This window comes from Staurois parvus, unplaced genomic scaffold (assembly GCF_062004578.1).
Source record: "Staurois parvus isolate SC_StPar_1 unplaced genomic scaffold, SC_StPar_1.0 ptg000708l, whole genome shotgun sequence".
Lineage (NCBI taxonomy): Eukaryota > Metazoa > Chordata > Amphibia > Anura > Ranidae > Staurois > Staurois parvus.
The window spans coordinates 8,576,241-8,597,564 of record NW_028318504.1 but is presented as its reverse complement, the minus strand read 5'-3'; the positions used below and the strand labels follow the sequence as shown (position 1 = coordinate 8,597,564).

At 41.3% G+C, this 21,324-nt stretch overlaps 1 protein-coding gene across 1 annotated transcript; it reads left to right on the top strand.

Annotated features, from left to right (window-relative positions):
- The first annotated feature begins 867 nt into the window (after positions 1-867).
- On the top strand, positions 868-16,301 carry LOC149445830 (vasotocin-neurophysin VT). Its single transcript, XM_089653365.1, has 3 exons — positions 868-1,080; positions 9,322-9,523; positions 15,999-16,301. The coding sequence occupies exons 1-3, from the start codon at positions 961-963 to the stop codon at positions 16,160-16,162; spliced, it is 486 nt and encodes a 161-aa protein (XP_089509491.1). The 5' UTR covers positions 868-960; the 3' UTR covers positions 16,163-16,301.
- Positions 16,302-21,324: the final 5,023 nt, after the last annotated feature.

Genomic DNA, 21,324 nt, shown 5'->3' with positions numbered 1-21,324 from the left:
ACACAGATGTGAACCTAGCCTTACACCCCGGTCTCACTGGGTGCAACTTGGCATGCGACCTGCAAATCGTATGCCAAGTCATGCCCTATTGTCTGAAATGACAGCGGTTAAATCAGTGCGGTTCCAACTTGGTCGGAGCCGCACCGATTTCTAAAGTAGTACATGCACTACTTTCTGTGCGATTCGCATAGACATCTGTGTTAGATGTCTTGCAAATCGCATCTGAAATCGACATGTTCCCCGACTCGTGCGACTTCACTGTAAGTCGCATGGTTTCAAAGTCGGACTTCATGTGACCGGGGGGGGGGGGTTATTTACAATTTATGAGTGGTGGGCTGTAGATATAGTATATAATGTAGATGTGATAATATAACAGATTGTGCAGATTTGGTATCATGTACATTGCAGTACAAGGATCCTATAGCAATATCATCCCTGCAGTATATCAGAATATTTCTATTTCCCGCACTTATAACAATATAAGTGTATTCCAAAATACAAAGATTTTATTCATCATATTTCTGACAAACACTGACCACATGCTTATCAAAAGCAAAAAATGTAGCCCACAAAAATATATGAACAGTTTTGCTATAGGCATTAAGTATCAGCATTATATAACATTATTGCATATTAATTCACATAGCTGTAGTGCACTTTTTTTTTTAATAGCACATTAGAATATAGTACTAGAGAGGTTTTATCACATAGTCTCAGGTCTGCTAATGACGGAGATGGATGACTTGCCTGACTCTGTTAATTGCTTGTCACTCATTGTTTGGATGCTAAACACAGGCTGCACAACAATAGGACACAAACAATTACGTAGACATTAGGAATAAAAGAATGGGGTATAAATAGGGAGCTGAGGCAGGTGGAGAAAGCATTACATTCAGCCTCAGCTTTGCACAAGCAGTCTCTCTTCCTACAATTCGCCTGCTGCACCTCCAGACTGTCAGTATGCCTGACACCTCGGTTCCTGCTTGCTTCCTGTGCCTCCTCGCCTTATCCTCAGCCTGCTACATCCAGAACTGCCCAAGAGGAGGCAAGAGGTCCTACCCAGACACAGAAGTGCGACAGGTGCAGTATCAAACTCTTCAAATTGCTTCTTATTTAATTCTTTGTAATGTATCCTATTGCATCTGCAGCTAGAGCACATGCTAGATCTTGTAGTTCCACCACAGCTGGGTAGCATGATGCCTGGCAGTTGTAGAACTATAAGTACCAAAAAGTTGAGACTTGTAGTTTCGCCTCAGCTGGGGGAACCACATAATGTCTAGAATTTGTTGAACTATAAATTGCAGAAAGTGGAGATTGAGAATTTCACTGCAGTTTAGGAACCACAAGATGCCTAACAGCTGTAGAACTGGAAATCTGAAAAACATGAGGTTTGTGGTCCCACCACAGCTTGAGAACCACATGATGTTTAGCAGCTGTAGAACTGGAAATCTTAGAAACATGAGATTTGTGGTCCCACCACAACTTGAGAACCACATGATGCCTTGCAGCTGTAGAACTAGAAATCTTAGAAACATGAGATTTGTGGTCCCACCACAGCTTGAGAACCACATGATGCCTAGCAGTTTTAAAACTATATGGACAGATGAGACTAGTAGTTTAGTAGTTCTTCCACAACTGGATAGCCACATAAACACTAGCAATTGTAGAACTAGACATTACAAAAAATGTGATTTGTAATTCTACCACTGCTTGAGAACCACATGAATCCTAGCAGTTGTAGAAGTGTAAATCTTCGAAACATGAGATTTGTGGTTCTACCACAGCTTGAGAACCACATGATGCCTTGCAGCTGTAGAACTGGAAATCTTAGAAACATGAGATTTGTGGTCCCACCACAGCTTGAGAACCACATGATGCCTAGCAGCTGTAGAACTGGAAATCTTAGAAACATGAGATTTGTGGTCCCACCACAGCTTGAGAACCACATGATGCCTTGCAGCTGTAGAACTGGAAATCTTAGAAACATGAGATTTGTGGTCCCACCACAGCTTGAGAACCACATGATGCCTTGCAGCTGTAGAACTAGAAATCTTAGAAACATGAGATTTGTGGTCCCACCACAGCTTGAGAACCACATGATGCCTAGCAGTTGTAGAACTATATGGACAGATGAGACTAGTAGTTTAGTAGTTCTTCCACAACTGGATAGCCATATAAACACTAGCAAGTGTAGAACTTGACATTACAAAAAATGTGATTTGTAATTCTACCACAGCTTGAGAACCACATGATGCCTAGAAGTTGTAGAACTGTAAATCTTCAAAACATGAGATTTGTGATTCCACCACAGCTGGAGAACCACATCATGCCTAGCAGTTGTAGAACTATATGGACAGATGAGACTAGTAGTTTAGTAGTTCTTCCACAACTGGATAGCCATATAAACACTAGCAAGTGTAGAACTTGACATTACAAAAAATGTGATTTGTAATTCTACCACAGCTTGAGAACCACATGATGCCTAGAAGTTGTAGAACTGTAAATCTTCAAAACATGAGATTTGTGATTCCACCACAGCTGGAGAACCACATGATGCCTAGCAGTTGTAGAACTGTAAATCTTCGAAACATAAGATTTGTGATTCCACCCCAGCTGGAGAACCACATGATGCCTAGCAGTTGTAGAACTGTAAGTCCCAGAAATATGAGAATTGTGGATCCACCACAGCTGGAGAACCACATGATGCCTAGCAGTTGTAGAACTGTAACTCCCAGAAATATGAGGATTGTGGATCCACCACAGCTGGAGAACCACATGATGCCTAGCAGTTGTAGAACTGTAACTCCCAGAAATATGAGGATTGTGGATCCACCACAGCTGGAGAATCACATGTTGCCTAGCAGTCGTAGAATTAAACTTTACAGAAAGATGAAAGTTGTATTTCAGATACAGCTGGGGAAAATGCCTAGACATTGTAGAACAATATGATTCAGAAAGAAGAGATTTGTAGTTCCACCACAGCTGAAAAACAACATGATGCTAAGTAGTTGTAGAATGGTAAGTCACAGAATGATGGGATTTGTACTTCTGCCATAGATGGAGAACCAAATGATGCTTGTCTAGCAACTGTTGAATTATAAGTTTCATAAACAAGACCTTTTCACAGTTTAGGGACTGCATAATGCCTATCAGTTGTACAGCTATATGTTTCAGAAAGATGAGACTTGTAGTTCCGTCAGAACTGGCTAGCAATATAACCATCGGCTATTGCAAAATTAAACATTTTTTTTTTTAAATGTGAATTGTAATTCCACCACAGCTTGAGAACAACATGATTCCTAGCAATTGTAGAACTATAAGTCTCAGATGAGATTTGTGGTTCCATCACAGCTGAATAATTACTTGATGCCTAGCAGTTGTCAGAATATTAGTCTCAGAAATAGGAGGTTTATGGTCCCATTATTGTTTGACAACCACATAGCTCCCAGCAATTGTAGAAATATACTTATTAGAAAGGTGAGATTTGTGATTCTAACCTAGCTGGAGAACCTCTAGATGCCTAGCAGCTGCAGAATTATAATATTTGAAAAAAAAAAATTATTTCAGCTACAGCTGGGTAAAATATGATGTCTAGCAGTTGTAGGACAATATGTTTCAACAAGATGAGATTTGTAGTTTTACCACAGCTTGAGAACCACATGATGTCTAGCAGTTGTAGAACTATATGTTTCAATAGGAAGAAACTTGTAGTTCTACCACAACTGGATAGTCACATAAATGCAAGCAGATGTGAAACTATATATTTCAGAAACATTGGATTTGCAATTCCACAGCTGGTTGTGAACCATATGATTCCTTATAGTTGTGGAACTGGAAATCTTAGAAACATGAGAATTGTGGTTCCACCACAGCTTGGCAACCACATGATGGCTAGCACTTGTAGAACTGGAAATCTTACAAACATGGGATTTATTGTTCCATCACAGCTGAAGTACCACATGATGCCTAGTAGTTTTGGAATCTTTAAGTACAAGAAGATGAGATTTGTAGTTCTAACATAACTGGAGAACCTCAGGGTGCTTAGCAGCTGCAGAATTACAGTTTTCATAAAGATGTAATTTGTATTTCAATTACAACTTTACAGAGTAAATATGATGCCTAGTAGGTGTAGAATAATATGTTTCAGAAAGATGAGATTCGTGGTGCCACTACAGCTGGAGAACCACATGATACCTTGCAGTTGTAGAACTATATGTTTCAGAAACTGAAGATTTGTAATTTCATTACAGTTTAGGAACCACATGATACCCAGCAGCTGTAGAACTATAAATGTCAGCAAAATTTGATTTGCAATTCCACCACAGCTTGAAAACTACATAATGCCTAACAGTCGTAGAACTGTAGGTCTCAAAAGAATGAGATTTGTGGTTCTACCACAGCTTGAGAACCACATGATGCTTAGAAGCTGTAGAACTGTACGTTTTAGAAAGATGAATTTTGTAGTTCTACCATAGCTTGGAAAATATGGTGCTTAGCAATAACATAATAATTTGCTACAGAAGGATAAAATTTGTAATTCTGCCACAGAATTTGAACCACATGTTGTAGAACTATAACTTTTATGAAGATAATATTTTTAATGTCAACCTAGCTGGGGAACCACATTATACCTAGCAGTTGTAGAATTATAATTTTCAGTATTATGTAATTTGTATTTTATTTACAAATGAAGAAAATTTGATGCCTAGCAATTGTAGAACAATATGCTTCAGAAAGATGAGATCTGTGGTTTCATCACAGCTGGAGAACCATAGAATGCCTAGCAGTTGTAGAACTAGAAGTTTCAGAAACAGGAGATATACAATTTCATTATAGTTTAGGTACCACATGATGCCTAACAGTTGTAGAACTATAGCTTTCAGAAAGATGAAACCTCTATTTCTACCATAGATGGACAGCCATATACACATCAGCATATGCAGAACTATACATTTCCAAAAAAAAGTAACTTTTTAATTCTACCACAGCTTAAGAACCACATGATGTCCACAAACTCTAGAACTATACCTTTCATAAACATGTAGCTTCTAACTCCAGCAAAACCACATGACTCCTGTAATTGTAAGTCTCTGACTTAGAGTCTCTGTAGACTCTGATAATGTTTCCGATAATGATAATAATTATAATTATAATAAGTCTCCGATAGTATAGACCCTGCTTTGAAATTTTATGTTAGCCACACACGCACTTTCATTTGATTGTGATTGAAAGCTGGTAGGAAGTGCCTGAAATTGGTAGAAATTGCTGTGTATGGCCAGCATAAGCCCCATCATTTTAGAACAGGGGCGGACTAACAACTCATGGGGCCCCCGGGCAATAGCGGATCATGGGGCCCCTGTGTCCTTGCCCAAACTCAAAAAAGCCTATAAAAAAGGTACCAGGGGCATCTCATGGGGTCCCCTACTGAACCCGGGCCCTCGGGCAGTGCCCGAGTTTCCAAATGGTCAGTCCACCCCGTTTTAGAACTTACAGCCTGGCAGTGGATGTTGACCACCGACTGCTCAGCAGCTGTATAACGACATTCAAAACTGATAATAACAAGAGATTTAAACACAACAGTAAATAAGCAAATGTGTCTTGTTTGAGAACCACAACTCCCAGCTTGGGCTGGACATTTTTTTTTTTTACCAAAAGATGGAAACCATGAAAAACCATTACCTAACCTCCAGGGAACCCAAAGTTCCAGCATGCTAGAACTATTGCCAACAACTGAAAATCCATATGTATCCAGTCTTCTTGAGAATAGCAAGTCCTCTATGTAGAATTGCAAGTCCTAGCTATGGGTTGCATGCTGGTAATTTTAGTTCCACCACCACTGTAGGCTGCCTGTTTGTGCCTTATGTCGTTGATGTTCTTATGAGATTATCATTTTATTCAGTTGCCTGTAAAATGCTTTGGTTTGCAGTCAGAGTTTATTTGCAAATGTCTGTGCAGTTAGGAACAATTTTATGGCACCACTAAAAAAGGTTTGGCTATATTAGGGCAGTCTTTCTCAACCTTTTTGTTTACCATGGATGAACCTTTGAAATAATTTTAAGATTCCATTAGCCACACCAAATTAGTGGTCGGAAGGAGAAGGGCCCTCTTACACTGGTTGTCAGTGAAAATAATGCCCTATTACTTTGTTCATCATCAGTCATCACCATATATCTGCAAAATATATTGCTGGCCTTTAAAAAAAAGGCTAGGTGTTTGGCTATCTCTACTGTTGTCTATGTCACTGACCTGAAACCAGTTTTCCTCAATCAAAGCAAATTCGTAATTTGATTACTTGTTCCAGGTAAGAAGGCATTGAAGCTAATGAATCTGAAAGGGAGTCAGGCAACTAGCTTTTTCAAAGGAAGAGGTCTGCAATGGCAGCTTCGAAGTTTCATGAGATGTGAATATTTGTCTTTTTTCAACCTGAATACCTATGTAACTATGTCTATGGACAGCTGTGCCAACAAAGCCTGACACATTGCTCAATGGGCACCATGAATGTTTTCTCAGAGGGAACAGTAAAATCTGGTTGCCTTCAGACTGTGTCTCTCTGAGTGAAACTCTGTATTTGATTACCTTAATGGAGGAGAGGGATGAGTTTCTGCTCAGATTCATTCTTAGTTACATAGCTGATGAGGTTGAAGAAGTTCTGCCTTTCATGTGTAAACATTTCAGTTTGAGCTACTGAGCTCTATATACAACCGTGTTTTTCAGCTAGTATTTATGATATATTGGTTAACATGTAAGCTCCCACTTCTGAAGACAAAATTTTAAAGCTGAACTAAACCCTTCAATACTCACCTTCCCCCAAAGAAATTTGACACCCACAAGGTCCCTCATTGTCACAATACTCACTCCCTAAGCAATGTGACCTCCATGAGCTTCCTCACAGTTAACAATCCTGCTCACCCCCCAAGCAATGTCATGTCTACAAGCTCCCTCACAGTCACCAATACTCACCCCCCAAGCAATGTGACATCCATAAGCTTACAGTCACCAACACTCAACCCCCTCCCCAAGCAATGTTATATCCACAGGCTTCCTCATAGTCACCAATACTCACCCCCCACAAGCAATGTGACATCCATAAGCTTACAGTCACCAACACTCAACCCCCCCCACAAGCAATGTGGTGTCCACAAGCTTCCTCATAGTCACCAATACTCACCCCCCACAAGCAATGTGATGTCCGCAAGTTCCCTTATAGGAACCAATACTCACCCCTCACTAGCAATGTTATGTCCTCAAGCTCCCTCATAGTCACCAATACTCACCCCAAAGCAATGTGACATCCATAAGCTTACAGTCACCAACACTAACCCCCCCCCCCCCCACAAGCGATGTGATGTCCACAAGCTTCCTCATAGTCACCAATTCTCACCCACCACAACCAATGTTATGTCCACAAGCTCCCTCATAGTCACCAATACTCATCCCCCAAGCAATGTGACATCCATGAGCTTACAGTCACCAACACTCACCCCCCACAAGCAATGTACTGTCCGTAAGCTTCCTCATAGTCACCAATACTCACCCCCAACAAGCAATATGATGTCCACAAGCTTCCTCATAGTCACCATTACTCACCCACCACAAGCAATGTGATGTACACAAGCTCCCTCATAGTCACCAATACTCACCGCCAAGCAATGTGACATCCATGAGCTTAGAGTCACCAACACTCACCCCCCCGCAAGAAATGTGATGTCCACAAGCTCCCTCATAGGTACCAATACTCACCCACCACAATCAATGTTATGTCCACAAGCTCCCTCATAGTCACCAATACTCATCACCCAAGCAATGTGACATCCGTGAGCTTACAGTCACCAACACTCACCCCCCACAAGCAATGTGATGTCCACAAGCTCCCTCATAGGAACCAATACTCACCCACCGCAAGCAATGTGATGTCCACAAGCTCCCTCATAGTCACCAGTACTCACCCCCCAAGCAATGTGACATCCATGGGCTTACAGTCATCAACACTCACCCCCCGCAAGAAATGTGATGTCCACAAGCTCCCTCATAGTCACCAATACTTATCCCCCAAGCAATGTGACATCCATGAGCTTACAGTCACCAACCTTCACCCACCGCAAGCAATGTGATATCCACAAGCTGCCTCATAGGAACCAATACTCACCCACTACAAGCAATGTGATGTCTGCAAGCTCCCTCATAGGTACCAATACTCACCCACGGCAAGCAATGTTATGTCCACAAACTGCCTCATAGTCACCAATACTCACCCCCCAAGCAATGTGACATCCATGAGCTTACAGTCACCAACCTTCACCCACCACAAGCAATGTGATATCCACAAGCTGCCTCATAGGAACCAATACTCACCCACCACAAGCAATGTGATGTCCGCAAGCTCCCTCATAGGTACCGATACTCACCCACGGCAAGCAATGTTATGTCCACAAGCTCCCTCATAGTCACCAATACTCACCCCCTCAAGCAATGTGACATCCATGAGCTTACAGTCACCAACACTCATCCCCCACAAGCAATGTGATGTCCACAAGCTCCCTCATAGGTACCAATACTCACCCACCACAAGCAATGTGATGTCCACAAGCTCCCTCATAGGTACCAATACTCACCCACCACAAGCAATGTGATGTCCGCAAGCTCCCTCATAGCTACCAATACTCACCCACCACAAGCAATGTGATGTCCACAAGCTCCCTCATAGTCACCAGTACTCACCCCCAAGCAATGTGACATCCATGAGCTTATAGTCACTAACACTCACCCCCCGCAAGAAATGTGATGTCCACAAGTTCCCTCATAGATACCAATACTCACAACCCTCCCAAACAATGTGATGTCCACAAGCCCTGTTTCTTCTGGGTGAGGGGGGGGGGGTCTCCAATCATTTTGTTTGGCTGGGATGACACAACCCACACATGCAAATGGACTTCATTCACCACAGCACAGAGGTGTGCCCTGAATGTACATTGAGCTGTGTATTCCAAAGTAATTTCGAGGAGGAGGGTAAAAAGCTTTTATTTCTTTTATTCTGCAATAAAAATCATTCTTGCTTTGAATTTGTTTAATTTCGAGCTAAGTCCTGCTTTAATATGTTGGATTTTATATTAAACAGAAAATAAAAATGTTATTTTTTGGCACTAACCATAATAAGTGACTTCATCGTAGTGATAAAAAAGCAGATATATACAAAACGGCTCTACGTCTGTTTTCCATACAGAGTTGATATCAAGTCAGAATATTTGTCAGACAGATAGGATAGTTCAAAGCTTGCAGTTATTGATGTTAATGCCGCTAGTGACGGGTGGATTTTCTTTGCAGTGCATACCATGTGGCCCAGGGAATAGAGGCAATTGCTTTGGACCAAACATCTGTTGCGGAGAAGACTTAGGATGTTATATTGGGACTCCCGAGACGCTGCGCTGTGTGGAAGAAAACTACTTACCCTCCCCCTGTGAGGCTGGTGGAAAGCCCTGCGGTGCTGGAGGCCGATGTGCTGCTCCGGGGGTATGCTGCAATGACGGTATGTGAATCGAATATCATTCATCTGGTTAAAAAAGATTAAGAGAAAAAAACACGTGTGCTTAGCTTGCTGTTCTCTTGATGTGTCCTCAACACAGTCTGCATGTCGGGAAAAGGAAATAGCTGGTGTATTAAACCCTTTCATGACCATAGTATTTATTTTTAGATTTTAGATTTTAAGTTTAGATATCCAGATCAAAATTTGCAGCATCATTATGGCTCAGTTAACTAGACCATAACTCTACGGAGTCTAGTTTGCCAAGTGAATGTCTCAAGCATTCACACAGCAGTCACAAAAAATTCCCCATATTGTGTCTAATATGTTTATCTCCTATGATCGTCAGCTCCATCTAGTGGCCATAATGTGGTATTTTTCAGAACAATGCCACATTATGGCCACTAGATGGAGCTGACGATCATAGAAGATAAATATATTAGACAAAATAAAGACAATATCTGTGAGAGCTGTGCCATTTTCTTTGTTATAAATAGAGCCCTCTGACTTATTTTTCTGTTTAACAGCGGGTCTAAAAACTAGGAACACACAGTTGCACATTCTTTTTTTTCTGCTACATAGTTAATTACAGCTCTCACAACAAGGGGCATTTTGCATTTACTTGTATTGCGGTCATACTGGTGGTTAGAGCACGTATTCAGTTAAATATATATTGTAAATAAATGTACCCAAATATGTATAAAAAATGCAGCTTTTCCAGCACCGTCTTCAACAGAAATTCTGTTCTGTCCTGAGCCCTGGTTCACACTGATGAGGTTTCAGGTGGGCGGGGTTTTAGGGTCATGTGACCGCCGTGATTCGCTGTCACGGCATTTACATGATCGGAAAAGGTCCTGATCGCAAGGGGAGATTGGGAGCTTTCTGTGAGTCACGGACATATGTGTTGGGAGCGTGCAGGGCGCGCACTCTCAGCACGTATATATTTTCTAATGGCACGCAAATATGCGGCCGCTCAGCATCAAGGTCCAGACGCAGATAGGCCGCATATTTGCGTGCACTTGGCATCTAGGGGTTAAGTTAACAACACCCAGAAAGCAGTCTGCAAAGTGCGGTGCGATGTGCAGAATCAGATTGCATAGGTGTGAATCAGGGGCGGACTGACCATTTTGAAACTCGGGCACTGCCCGAGGGCCCGGGGTCAGTAGGGGGCCCCATGAGATGCCCCTGGTACCTTTTTCATAGGCTTTTTTGAGTTTGGGCAAGGACACAGGGGCCCCATGATCCCCTATTGCCCGGGAGCCCCATGAGTTTTCAGTCCGCCCCTGGTGTGAATACCCATGTGATCCGATTCTAGTGCGAATCAAAAAAAGGGTCCTGCACGTTTTTGGTGCGGGTGCGGTGCGATTAGAGCCATAAAAAATGTATGGCTCCAATCGCACCGCACACAAACGCATGTGATTTGCAGGGAATGTGGTGCGGTTCCTGTGTGAATCACATGCGATATACCGCACTGCATATATGTGAACCCGGGCTAATAAAGTTTGACTGGTGATCAGCCTTATTAAAACCACTTCCTGTCCAGGCTGTCATAGATCTTCACTCTGGGTCACTCCATTGACATGGGCACACAGTACAATCTCTGATAGGGGAGGGGGCAGTGGATTTTTGAACTCCACGTGGTTACACAGCTGCAGGCTTGACACCCTTACTGACCTTCTAAGGATCTTTGTGTGTTTATTCTTAGATCTTATACTTAGATTAAAAAAAAAGGGGGAATATTTCTGAATTTTTAACAGTTGCTTTATTAACTGGGTCACAATAGTAGCTTGCTGAATGCTTTCCCTTGCTGGGCTTGCTTATCTCTTTTTACCCTTTCGCTGCCAGGTCCATATGTCTTACAGACCTGACAGTGGGAGGATCCACACAATCCGATGGCTGTAGCCACCGTGTAAATCTGACAAGCAGACTCCTCCCAACTGCTTCCACATGTTCCAGGTAATGGTGCACCTACCATGTATTCCTGGCTCCACTTACTTTCATGTTTCATTATCACCAGCAGATGAACTCCAGCATCACCAGCAGGTGTGTTCCAGTAACACCACAAGGTATGTTTCAGCGTCCCCAGCAGGAGTGTTTCAGCATCACCAGCAGTTGTGCTCCAGCATCATCAGTAGCTGTGTTCCAGCATCACCAGCAGGTGTGCTCCAGGATCAACAGCAGGTGTATCTCAGCATTACCAGCAGATGTGTTCCAGGATCACCAGCAGATTACAGACAGAATGAATTGGGGGCCCGGGGTTGACATGATGCCCTGTGTCCGCTCTCCTCCCCTTCTTGTTGGTGACCCGGAAAGCAACATGTATGACGTCACTTCCGGGTCACCCTGTCACTTTCTCCAGCTAGCATAGCCAGTAAGGAATGTATTGCAATGCGATCTGGAAGGAGACATGAAAGGTCTTTTAGACCCTGGATGTCTCATTAAAGAGAACACATCACCTAAAAATCATCACATCTGTCTCTATGTGATGAAAAAAAAAGCTAAGCAAAAAAAATTTTTTTTTTAATTGCAAAAAATTAAAGTTGTACCCAAGCACCTAAATTCCTTCCCCCAAAAAAATTTCAGGTCCCCCCACCCCTACATATATGCATCTACGAGTGTAAATGCACGCTTCAGAGGCATCTATGCATGAAAACGTCGATTGGGATACACGGTACATATTGCCATGCATGCCGGAGTGAGAGCAATAATTCTAGCACAATGCCTCCTCCATACTGATGACTTGTAGAAGCTTTTGAAGCGTTGTCTATTAAAAATATAGGGCACTGAAGTTTGTCGCCATTTCACGAAAACACATAAATTTAAGATTTGACATTTTGGGTATCTATTTACTCAGTGAAACCTCATCTTTTATTTTATTTTATATATAAATATATTGCATTTATTGGCCCTAAGATTCACTTTGGTGTGTTTTTTACAGAAACCTTTGTGACATAAAAAGTTGGAACTACCACTATTTTATTTTCTAGGGTGTCTACTTTCAGAAAATACATAATGTTTGGGGGTTTTATGTAATCTTCAGGCCTAAAATTATTTTTTAAACGTGTGTTAAAAAACGCAAAAACAGCTCTGGCAGCAAAGGGTTAAAGCTCTTTTTGTCATACTTCACCTATGGTTCACAGAAGTGGATTTAGTTCTGCACTCCTGTGATGAAGATTCTGCCAACAGTGGGCTAAATTCTCCTGTTGGCTGATGTCACAGAGCCGGTCCAGGCTCTGCAGGGACCCCGACAATAATATCGGGATCCGCCAAAATGCCTGGACTGGCAGCTGGCTCGGCCTCTTAGCATACTGCTGAGAGCCTGAGCCAGCTGCTCCCGCCCCCCTCCACAGCCTGGGGCTCTAGTGAGCGCTGGAGGGGCAGAGCAGAGAGACAGTGACTGAAACTCACCACTTTTTGCTCACTGAAGACTGAGAACTGAGGGGTCAGCAGTCTTTGATAGCTCAGTTCTCAGTCATAAAGGCGGTGCAGGACAGATGCTACATCCACCTAGATAAGTATGAATGTTTGTTTTTCTAAAAACCCACACTTCTCTTTTAAGTAGGACACTACTGGGAAATATGAAAGCTGCCACTGAACTGCGTTCATTGATGACTCTCGCATTTATATAAATACCAGGTGTCCTGAGACGTAACATGTACAGTGCATGCATGTACCAGGCCACTAACTCACTAATTGGTAAGATAAGTCAGCAATCCACATCTTGACCTATTCCTGTTAATTTATTTATTTAATACAAGTACCTATATAGCGCTGTCAATTTACAAAGCACTTTACATATATATATATTGTACATTCACATCAGTCCCTAACCCTCAAGGGGTGTACAATCTAAGGTCCCTAACTCACATTCATACATACACATACTGAGGCTAATTTAGACATAAAAACATACCAGCATGTCTTTGGAGTGTGGGAGGAAACTGGTGTTCCCAGAGGTTAAAGAAATAACAAGTTTTGAACATTGGTGCAGCCACTAGATGTTAACCATTTGAAGATTCATTGTTTGCTTGGAAAAATGAAGTGAATGCTGCAATAAACACGGTCCCTTCATGTGTACATAAAGAGAACCAGTCGTCAATGGGCATGTTTAATAACCTTAAGATGCACTCTTGACCTGTAATAATAGTTCTGCCTTTCTTCTCAGGGGTCACTCATGTTTTATTGCTTTCTTGTATTCTCTCCCTGTCCAAAGAGTCAGGCTGGAAGGATTTCCTTTACCTGAAACACAGAAACATAGAAAAGTGGTGGCAGAAAAAAAACCCACAAATGGTCCATCGAGTATGCTCCCTTTTTTAGTTATATATACCTTTCTTTTTTTTTTTTTACTTTTATAGAGCTATCTGTTCCAAGCATGTTTGAACCCACTTTCTGTTGACGGACTCACTACTTCTGCTGAAAATCTATTCCATGCAATCAACTAATAAAACTTTCTAAGATTAGTTTTGTACTTTCCTCCAGTTAGTTTGAGGTTATGTCCCCAAGTTCTCAATCTTGGCATTATATTCAAAATACTGCCCTCCTGAACTTTGTTTAATCAAATCTCCCCTTTATCTTCTTTCCTCCAAGCTGTATAGATTTAGTTCTTGAAGTATCTCCTGATATGTTTTCTCTCCCAGACCACTTACCATTTCTGTTACCCATTTTTGGACTTGTTCTATCTTATCAATATCTTTTTGTAAGTGAGATCTCCAGAACTGGACATAGTTTTTTTAAATGAGGTTTACCTAAACATTTATATAGAGGAATCAGGACCTCCTTCCTCCTGTTGGCGACCCCTCTAGTGATAACTAAAGATCTATAAAGGAATCAGGACCTCCTTCCTCCTGCTGGTGACCCCTCTAGTAATAACTAAAGATCTATAAAGGAATCAGGACCTCCTTCCTCCTGCTGGTGACCCCTCTAGTGATAACTAAAGATCTATATAGAGGAATCAGGACCTCTTTCCTCCTGCTGGTGACCCCTCTAGTGATAACTAAAGATCTATATAGAGGAATCAGGACCTCCTTCCTTCTGCTGGTGACCCCTCTAGTGATAACTAAAGATCTATATAGGGAAATCAGGACCTCCTTCCTCCTGCTGGTGACCCCTCCAATGATAACTAAAGATCTATATACAGGAATCAGGACCTCCTTCTTCCTTCTGGTAATTCCTCTAGTGATAACTAAAGATCTATATACAGAAATCAGGACCTCCTTCTTCCTGCTGGTAATTCCTCCAGTGATAACTAAAGATCTATATTGGGAAATCAGGACCTCCTTCCTCCTGCTGGTGACCCCTCCAGTGATAACTAAAGATCTTTGTAGAGTAATCGGGACCTCCTTCCTCTTGCTGGTGATCCCTCTAGTGATAACTAAAGATCTATATACAGAAATAAGGACCTCCTTCCTCCTGCTGGTAATTCCTCCAGTGATAACTAAAGATCTATATTGGGAAATCAGGACCTCATTCCTCCTGCTGGTGACCCCTACAGTGATAACTAAAGATCTTTGTAGAGTAATCGGGACCTCCTTCCTCTTGCTGGTGATCCCTCTAGTGATAACTAAAGATCTATATACAGAAATCAGGACCTCCTTCTTCCTGCTGGTAATTCCTCCAGTGATAACTAAAGATCTATATTGGGAAATCAGGACCTCCTTCCTCCTGCTGGTGACCCCTCCAGTGATAACTAAAGATCTTTGTAGAGTAATCGGGACCTCCTTCCTCTTGCTGGTGATCTCTCTAGTGATAACTAAAGATCTATATAGAGGAATCAGGTCCTCCTTCTTCTTACTGATGATCCCTCTAGTGATGCATCACGTTGGCAAGAAGGTGAAATTTAAAATATAATATATTCCATAGAGCAACCTATTCATAGCTTATAGGCTATGAATAATGCCTTTTCTTGACTGAAACGTGTTAGTTGCTGTATGGAATATTTTACTCCTTGCATACAATAAAGAAGACATTTTTTCATTTCACCTTCTTGCCGACATTTTGTTTTTTTGGAGGTCACCTCCTATGGGGCCTTAAACCACACATTCAGATGACATGTCTACTCTGTCAGGGAGAAAACACAGGGAAATAACAGCAAAAATAGTGGATGAAACATAATCTGCCATAACAGAGCAGGCAAAGGCAGCCATAGCAGAATAAACAAAGGTAGTAATACTGGAGCATACAGGTCACACATGACAATTTTCTGATGTATTTGCTCCCATGTAAGTATAAGAAATCTGTAGTATCCTACTGAGAAAAATTACTTTTTGGGTAAATGTTAAGAGGATTGTGCCTGGACCCTCATATGAAGACAGGCATATTTGGTTGAAAATGTAGATGCAGAATAATATAAGTATTCAAAACAATAAAAGGCCATTTTCAGAATATGATGTATATCTAAATGACATGCGTGATCCAATGGGATGGCGTTTTTTTTGGAATATAAAAGAACACTTTAACTGGCTTTTCTTTTGTAACTCTGCAGACAGTTGCACTATGGATTCCAGCTGCCTGGATGAAGACAGCGAGAGGCAGCGAGTTTCCCCAGATCAGAATATGACCCAGATGGACGGACCAGCCAGCGACCTCCTCCGGAGACTTATGCATATGGCAAACAGGCAACAGCAGCAGCAGACAAAACACTACTGAGCACAGCACTGCCTCCTGTTACCTCACTTTGTGCTTAATATATCTACGGTCTGCCCTTTATTTATGATGAATGTATTGACAAAAAAATGGCTGACAGCTTATTGTATATAAAGCCAATAAAGTCTTTTATTGCACTGTCGTATGGCCTGTGCCTTACTGAGCATAATTGGATGACCAGCCAGTTTGTTTGGGTCATTTTCTACTGATCTAAAAAAAAATTCCAGAATAGAAGTATTGCCTATCCTCATCCTTGCTTTACTATTCAGTAAGTCAGGGGTCTCCAAACTATGGCCCACCAGCTGTCAAAGTACTACAAGTCCCATCATGCCTCTACCTCTAGTCTTGCCTGTGGCTGTCAGAGTCTTGCAAGGCCGCATGGGACTTGCAGTTCCTCAACACGTGGAGGGCCATAGTTTGGAGACCCCTGCACTAAGTCATTGATCTGCCTGGCTGGTGAACTCTTGACTTGTGTACATGTTCCAGTTAATGATCACTGAATATTGCAAGAATGAGGATGTCAGCTACAAGTCCTCAAAATCAAGCCAGTTCACTGACCTTTAAATTTTAGGGGGGAGGGGGCAGACAGTGGTCAGTGGCAGTAGAAAAAGCCCTGAGAATAAACAGGTTTGGTGGTTGCTGGGAGCAAAAAATATCCATTTGGTGATCAGTGGGAGTAAAAAATTACCTAGCACCTGTGGTATGTTGGGGAAATAATGTCCCATCATTGGTGTTGGTGGGAAGCACAGTGCCCCATAAACAGTGTAAGTAGGAGGAATAACCACCCTCAGTGGTGTTAATGGGAGGAATAGTGTTAGTAAGAAGAATAGTGCTCCATCATTAGTGTCCGTGGGAAAAGTAGTGCTCCATCATTGGCCTCAGTCAGGGAAATTGTGCCCCATCATTGGTGTTAGTAAGAAGAATAGTGCCCCATCACTGATGTCAATGGGAAAAGTAGTACTCCATTATTGGGCCAGTCAGAGGAAAAGTGCTCTTTCATTGGTATTAGTAAGAGTAATAATGTCCCATTGTTGTTGTTAGTGGGAGAAGTACTGCCCCATCATTGGTGTCAGTCAGAGTAATCGTGCTTTATCATTGGTATCAATGGGGGGGAATAGTGTCCTGTCATTGGTGTCATTAAGAGGAATGATGTCCCATCATTGGTATCAGTAGAAGCAATAGTGTCTTATGGACTGGGAACCAACATTATCTAGAAGATCACATACCCTTAAGTTTTTAAAAGCCCACTTTGATTTCTCATCACTTTCTGTTCCTCTGAAACCATGTCAGGACAGGAAGTGAAGGGAAGTCTCATTTATGTATCATACACAATAATAATACTCCAACAAATGTTCGAATGCCAAAACTACATTGTTAGTCTGGCTGAAAAAAGACAAAAGTCCATCCAGTTCAACCATTAAAAAAAAAAAAAGTTATAATCTTACACCCACAGTTGATCCAGTGGAAGGCAAAAAAAACCCAGCAAAGCATGATCCAATTTGCTCCTTCAGGGAAAAAAATTCCTTCCTGATCCCTCAAGAGGCAATTAGATATTCCCTGGATCAACTTTACCTATAAATGTTAGTATCCAGTTATATTCTGTGTATCCAAGAAAGAATCCAGGACTTTTTTAAAGCAATCCACTGAGCCGGCCAGAACCAACTCTTGAGGGAGTCTATTCCACATTTTCACAGCTCTCACTGTGAAGAAACCTTTCCATGTTTGGAGATTCAATTTAATTTCTTCCAGACATAAAGTGTGCCCCCTTGTCCTCTGTGATGACCTCAGGGTGAATAGCTCTACACCGAGTTCTCTATATGAACCACTGATGTATTATACATGGAGATCATATCCCTCCTTATGTATTATACATGGTGATCATATCCCCCCTTATGTATTATACATGGAGATCATATCCCCCTTATGTATTATACATGGAGATCATATCCCCCTTATGTATTATACATGGAGATCATATCCCCCCTTATGTATTATACATGGAGATCATATCCCCCCTTATGTATTATACATGGAGATCATATCCCCCCTTATGTATTATACATGGTCATCATATCCCCCCTTATGTATTATACATGGAGATCATATCCCCCCTTATGTATTATACATGGTCATCATATCCCCCCTTATGTATTATACATGGTGATCATATCCCCCTTATGTATTATACATGGAGATCATATCCCCCCCTTATGTATTATACATGGTGATCATATCCCCCTTAATCTCCTCTTCTCAGTAGAGAATAAATTCAGTTCCTCTAATCTTTCCTCATAGCTGAGCTCCTCCATGCCTCTTATCAGTTTGGTTGCCCTTCTCTGTACTTTCTCCAGTTCCCCAATGTTCTTTTTGTGAATTGGTGCACAAAACTGAACTGCATATTCCAGATGAGGTCTTACTAATGATTTGTATCGGGGGAAATAATATCTCTCTCACTGGAGTCTATACCTCTTTTAATACAAGAGAGGATTTTGCTCTCTTTAGAAACTGCAGCTTGGCATTGCATGCCATTATTAAGCTTGTGGTCTACCAGAACTCCCAGATCCTTCTCCACCATTGATTCCCAAGGTAGAGAAGAGAAGGCTGCTAATAAACAGGTACAACCTATGTAGAAGCATTTGTTTCATCTCTGTGTATCACCTGAGGCCGGTCACTTCACAGGGTACGTATATGTAAGGGTTTGCAACCACTTTAACTCTGACCATTGATTCCCCCAGTTTTAAATCCCCTATCTAAAGCTAAAATACAGTTTTACCTGGATGTAGAGTTATTTGTCCAAACCACATACACTTATTTTGAACTTGGTTAAAGTTGGAAGTTGTCTGTCATTGTTGGGCCAATAAGCTGCAAGTAGGAGATAGGAGATTCTCTGGTCTGCAGCTGCATGTATTTAAAGGGGTGGGAACATTCTTGACATGAATGGACACCCTAGAGTTTTTGTATATATTTTCTTATTTATTTATAATATTAAGGACTTAAAACTATATTTTGTTTTTATTAGAGTAAAATAAAATATAAAATTTTGTCTGTTTATTTCATATTTACATTTTAGCCAATAGGTGTCGCTCTAGGCTGCTTTTCATATGTTTGCTAATTATAACCATTTTACTGAAAACGCCTGTTGTATACAGAGCTCAGTGGCTGAAACTGACATACACACCAGAATGACACACAGGAGGGACTCAATGCCTTCCTTTTCTGACACAGCCATACATACTTTAATTTAGAGAAGAAGGTTTCATTTAATAAACTTTTTCAATCCACAATCTGTATTTGTCAGTTCCCAGGCATGATGGCCCGTACCTTGAAAACAAAAATAAACATCCTATGTCTTTTCTGACTAAGATGTTCAACTTTATATCTGCAGAAACAAAAAACCCAGATCAGGCCCTGGAGGCACATTTCTTTTATACCTGACCTGACAAAGACCACACCTAATACTTCAGTTATTTCCCTAATTTCTCAAAAAGAGTAGACCTGAATTTATACTCAAAACAGATTGCTAAATCTCTCTGACCCCCTTCTTCCCAAACTCACACACTAGTAGGGTTTATCCAAGGCTGTGAGGACAGAGATACAGTGCCTTGAAAAAGTATTCATACCCCTTGAAATTTTCCACATTTTGTCATATTACAGCCAAAAACATAAATGTATTTTATTGGGATTTTGGTGTCCGTTTTTGACACACAGAATAGCTGCGATTCAGAGGATCACAGCTATTCTCTGGTCATTCACAGTTTATGACACCCAGGAGAACTGTTCAGCTCTTCACTGGAGATCTGTGTTCTCCCTCCAGATTCTCCAGCCCAGAGCTGGAGAATCGGAGGGACCGCAAACTAAGCAGGGATAATTTACCTCTGCTTAGTAAACTGATTTTTTACTGTAATCTCTTGAGATTATAGTAAAATCAGCCGTTTTCCAGCGTTTGTAGACCGTTCTCCCTTCATTTGGAGAACTGATCTACATATGCTTCATAAACGGCATTCACAGGAGAACTGTGTTCTCCGAGAATTCCAGAGAACTGAGCAGTGATCATTTACTGCTGGTTCATAAACGGACACCTATAGACCAACACAAAGTGCAACGTAATTGTGAAGTGGAAGGAAATAGATAAATACTTTTTCAAGGCATTGTAACATCTTGAAAACTCTGCTGTTCATACATAAAACCAGAACCTTTAACATGGAAAAGTAATTTGATAAGGTCAGTTGCTTTTAACTAAAATATATTCTTCTTCAGTTAGGTCTGGGTCCCAATGTTTCTCCTGGCTCATATTCCTTCCCGTAAGCCAGAGTATGTGTAAACAGATCCCTGTAATCCAAAATCCCAAATATGTAATGGAACCCATCAAGGGTGTCCCCTTTCCCCACTCCTCTACGTATGAACCATGGAACACCTTGCCCCTGCCTTGTGGGAGAAACCAGCCATCTCCAAATCCAAACTGGACCAATTAATACTAAACTATCCTTGTTTGCAGATGATCTCTTGTTATACTGTATGTAAAATAGTTACAATAATTCTATGCCTTTTATCAGTAACAACTTTAGACATTTTATCTCCTTGATTATTTCAAATTTGAGCTCCCCAGAATCTCCCTTACACCATTCCCCCCCGAAAGATAATTTCACATTTAAAATTTGCCTCATGCCTGGGGATACAAATCTCTTTTGACATCTCACGGCTGTTCTCTTTGTGACTAAATATGACCATAAACAATTTTCTTGGCTGTAAAAAATAACCAATTAGAATGGAAATAACACCAAGATTTTTATACCTATTCCAAATCAACCCAACATAATTCCCAAGGAACCTTTATAGAAACTACAACACATCTTCATTTAATATACACTCATTATTAGGTACACATTGCTAGTGTCAAGAAAATCTCCCCCACACCATTACACCACCACCACCAGCCTGAACCATTGATACAAGGCAGGATTGATCCATGCTTTCATGTTTATGCCAAATACTGACCCTACCATCTGAATATCGCAGCAACCAGTCTGCCCATTCTCCTCTGACCTGACATCCACAAGGCATTTTTGTCCACAGAACTGCCACTCATTGGATATTTTCTCTTTTTGGACCATTTTCTGTAAACCCTAGAGAGGATTGTGCTTGAAAATCCCAGTAGATCAGCAGTT

Coding starts and splice junctions, on each gene's coding strand:
- LOC149445830 (XM_089653365.1), top strand. CDS start 961: ATGCCTGACACCTCGGTTCCTGCTTGCTTCCTGTGCCTCCTCGCCTTA. Junction 1,081..9,321: donor CAGACACAGAAGTGCGACAG/GTGCAGTATCAA, acceptor TTTTCTTTGCAG/TGCATACCATGTGGCCCAGG. Junction 9,524..15,998: donor GGGGGTATGCTGCAATGACG/GTATGTGAATCG, acceptor GTAACTCTGCAG/ACAGTTGCACTATGGATTCC.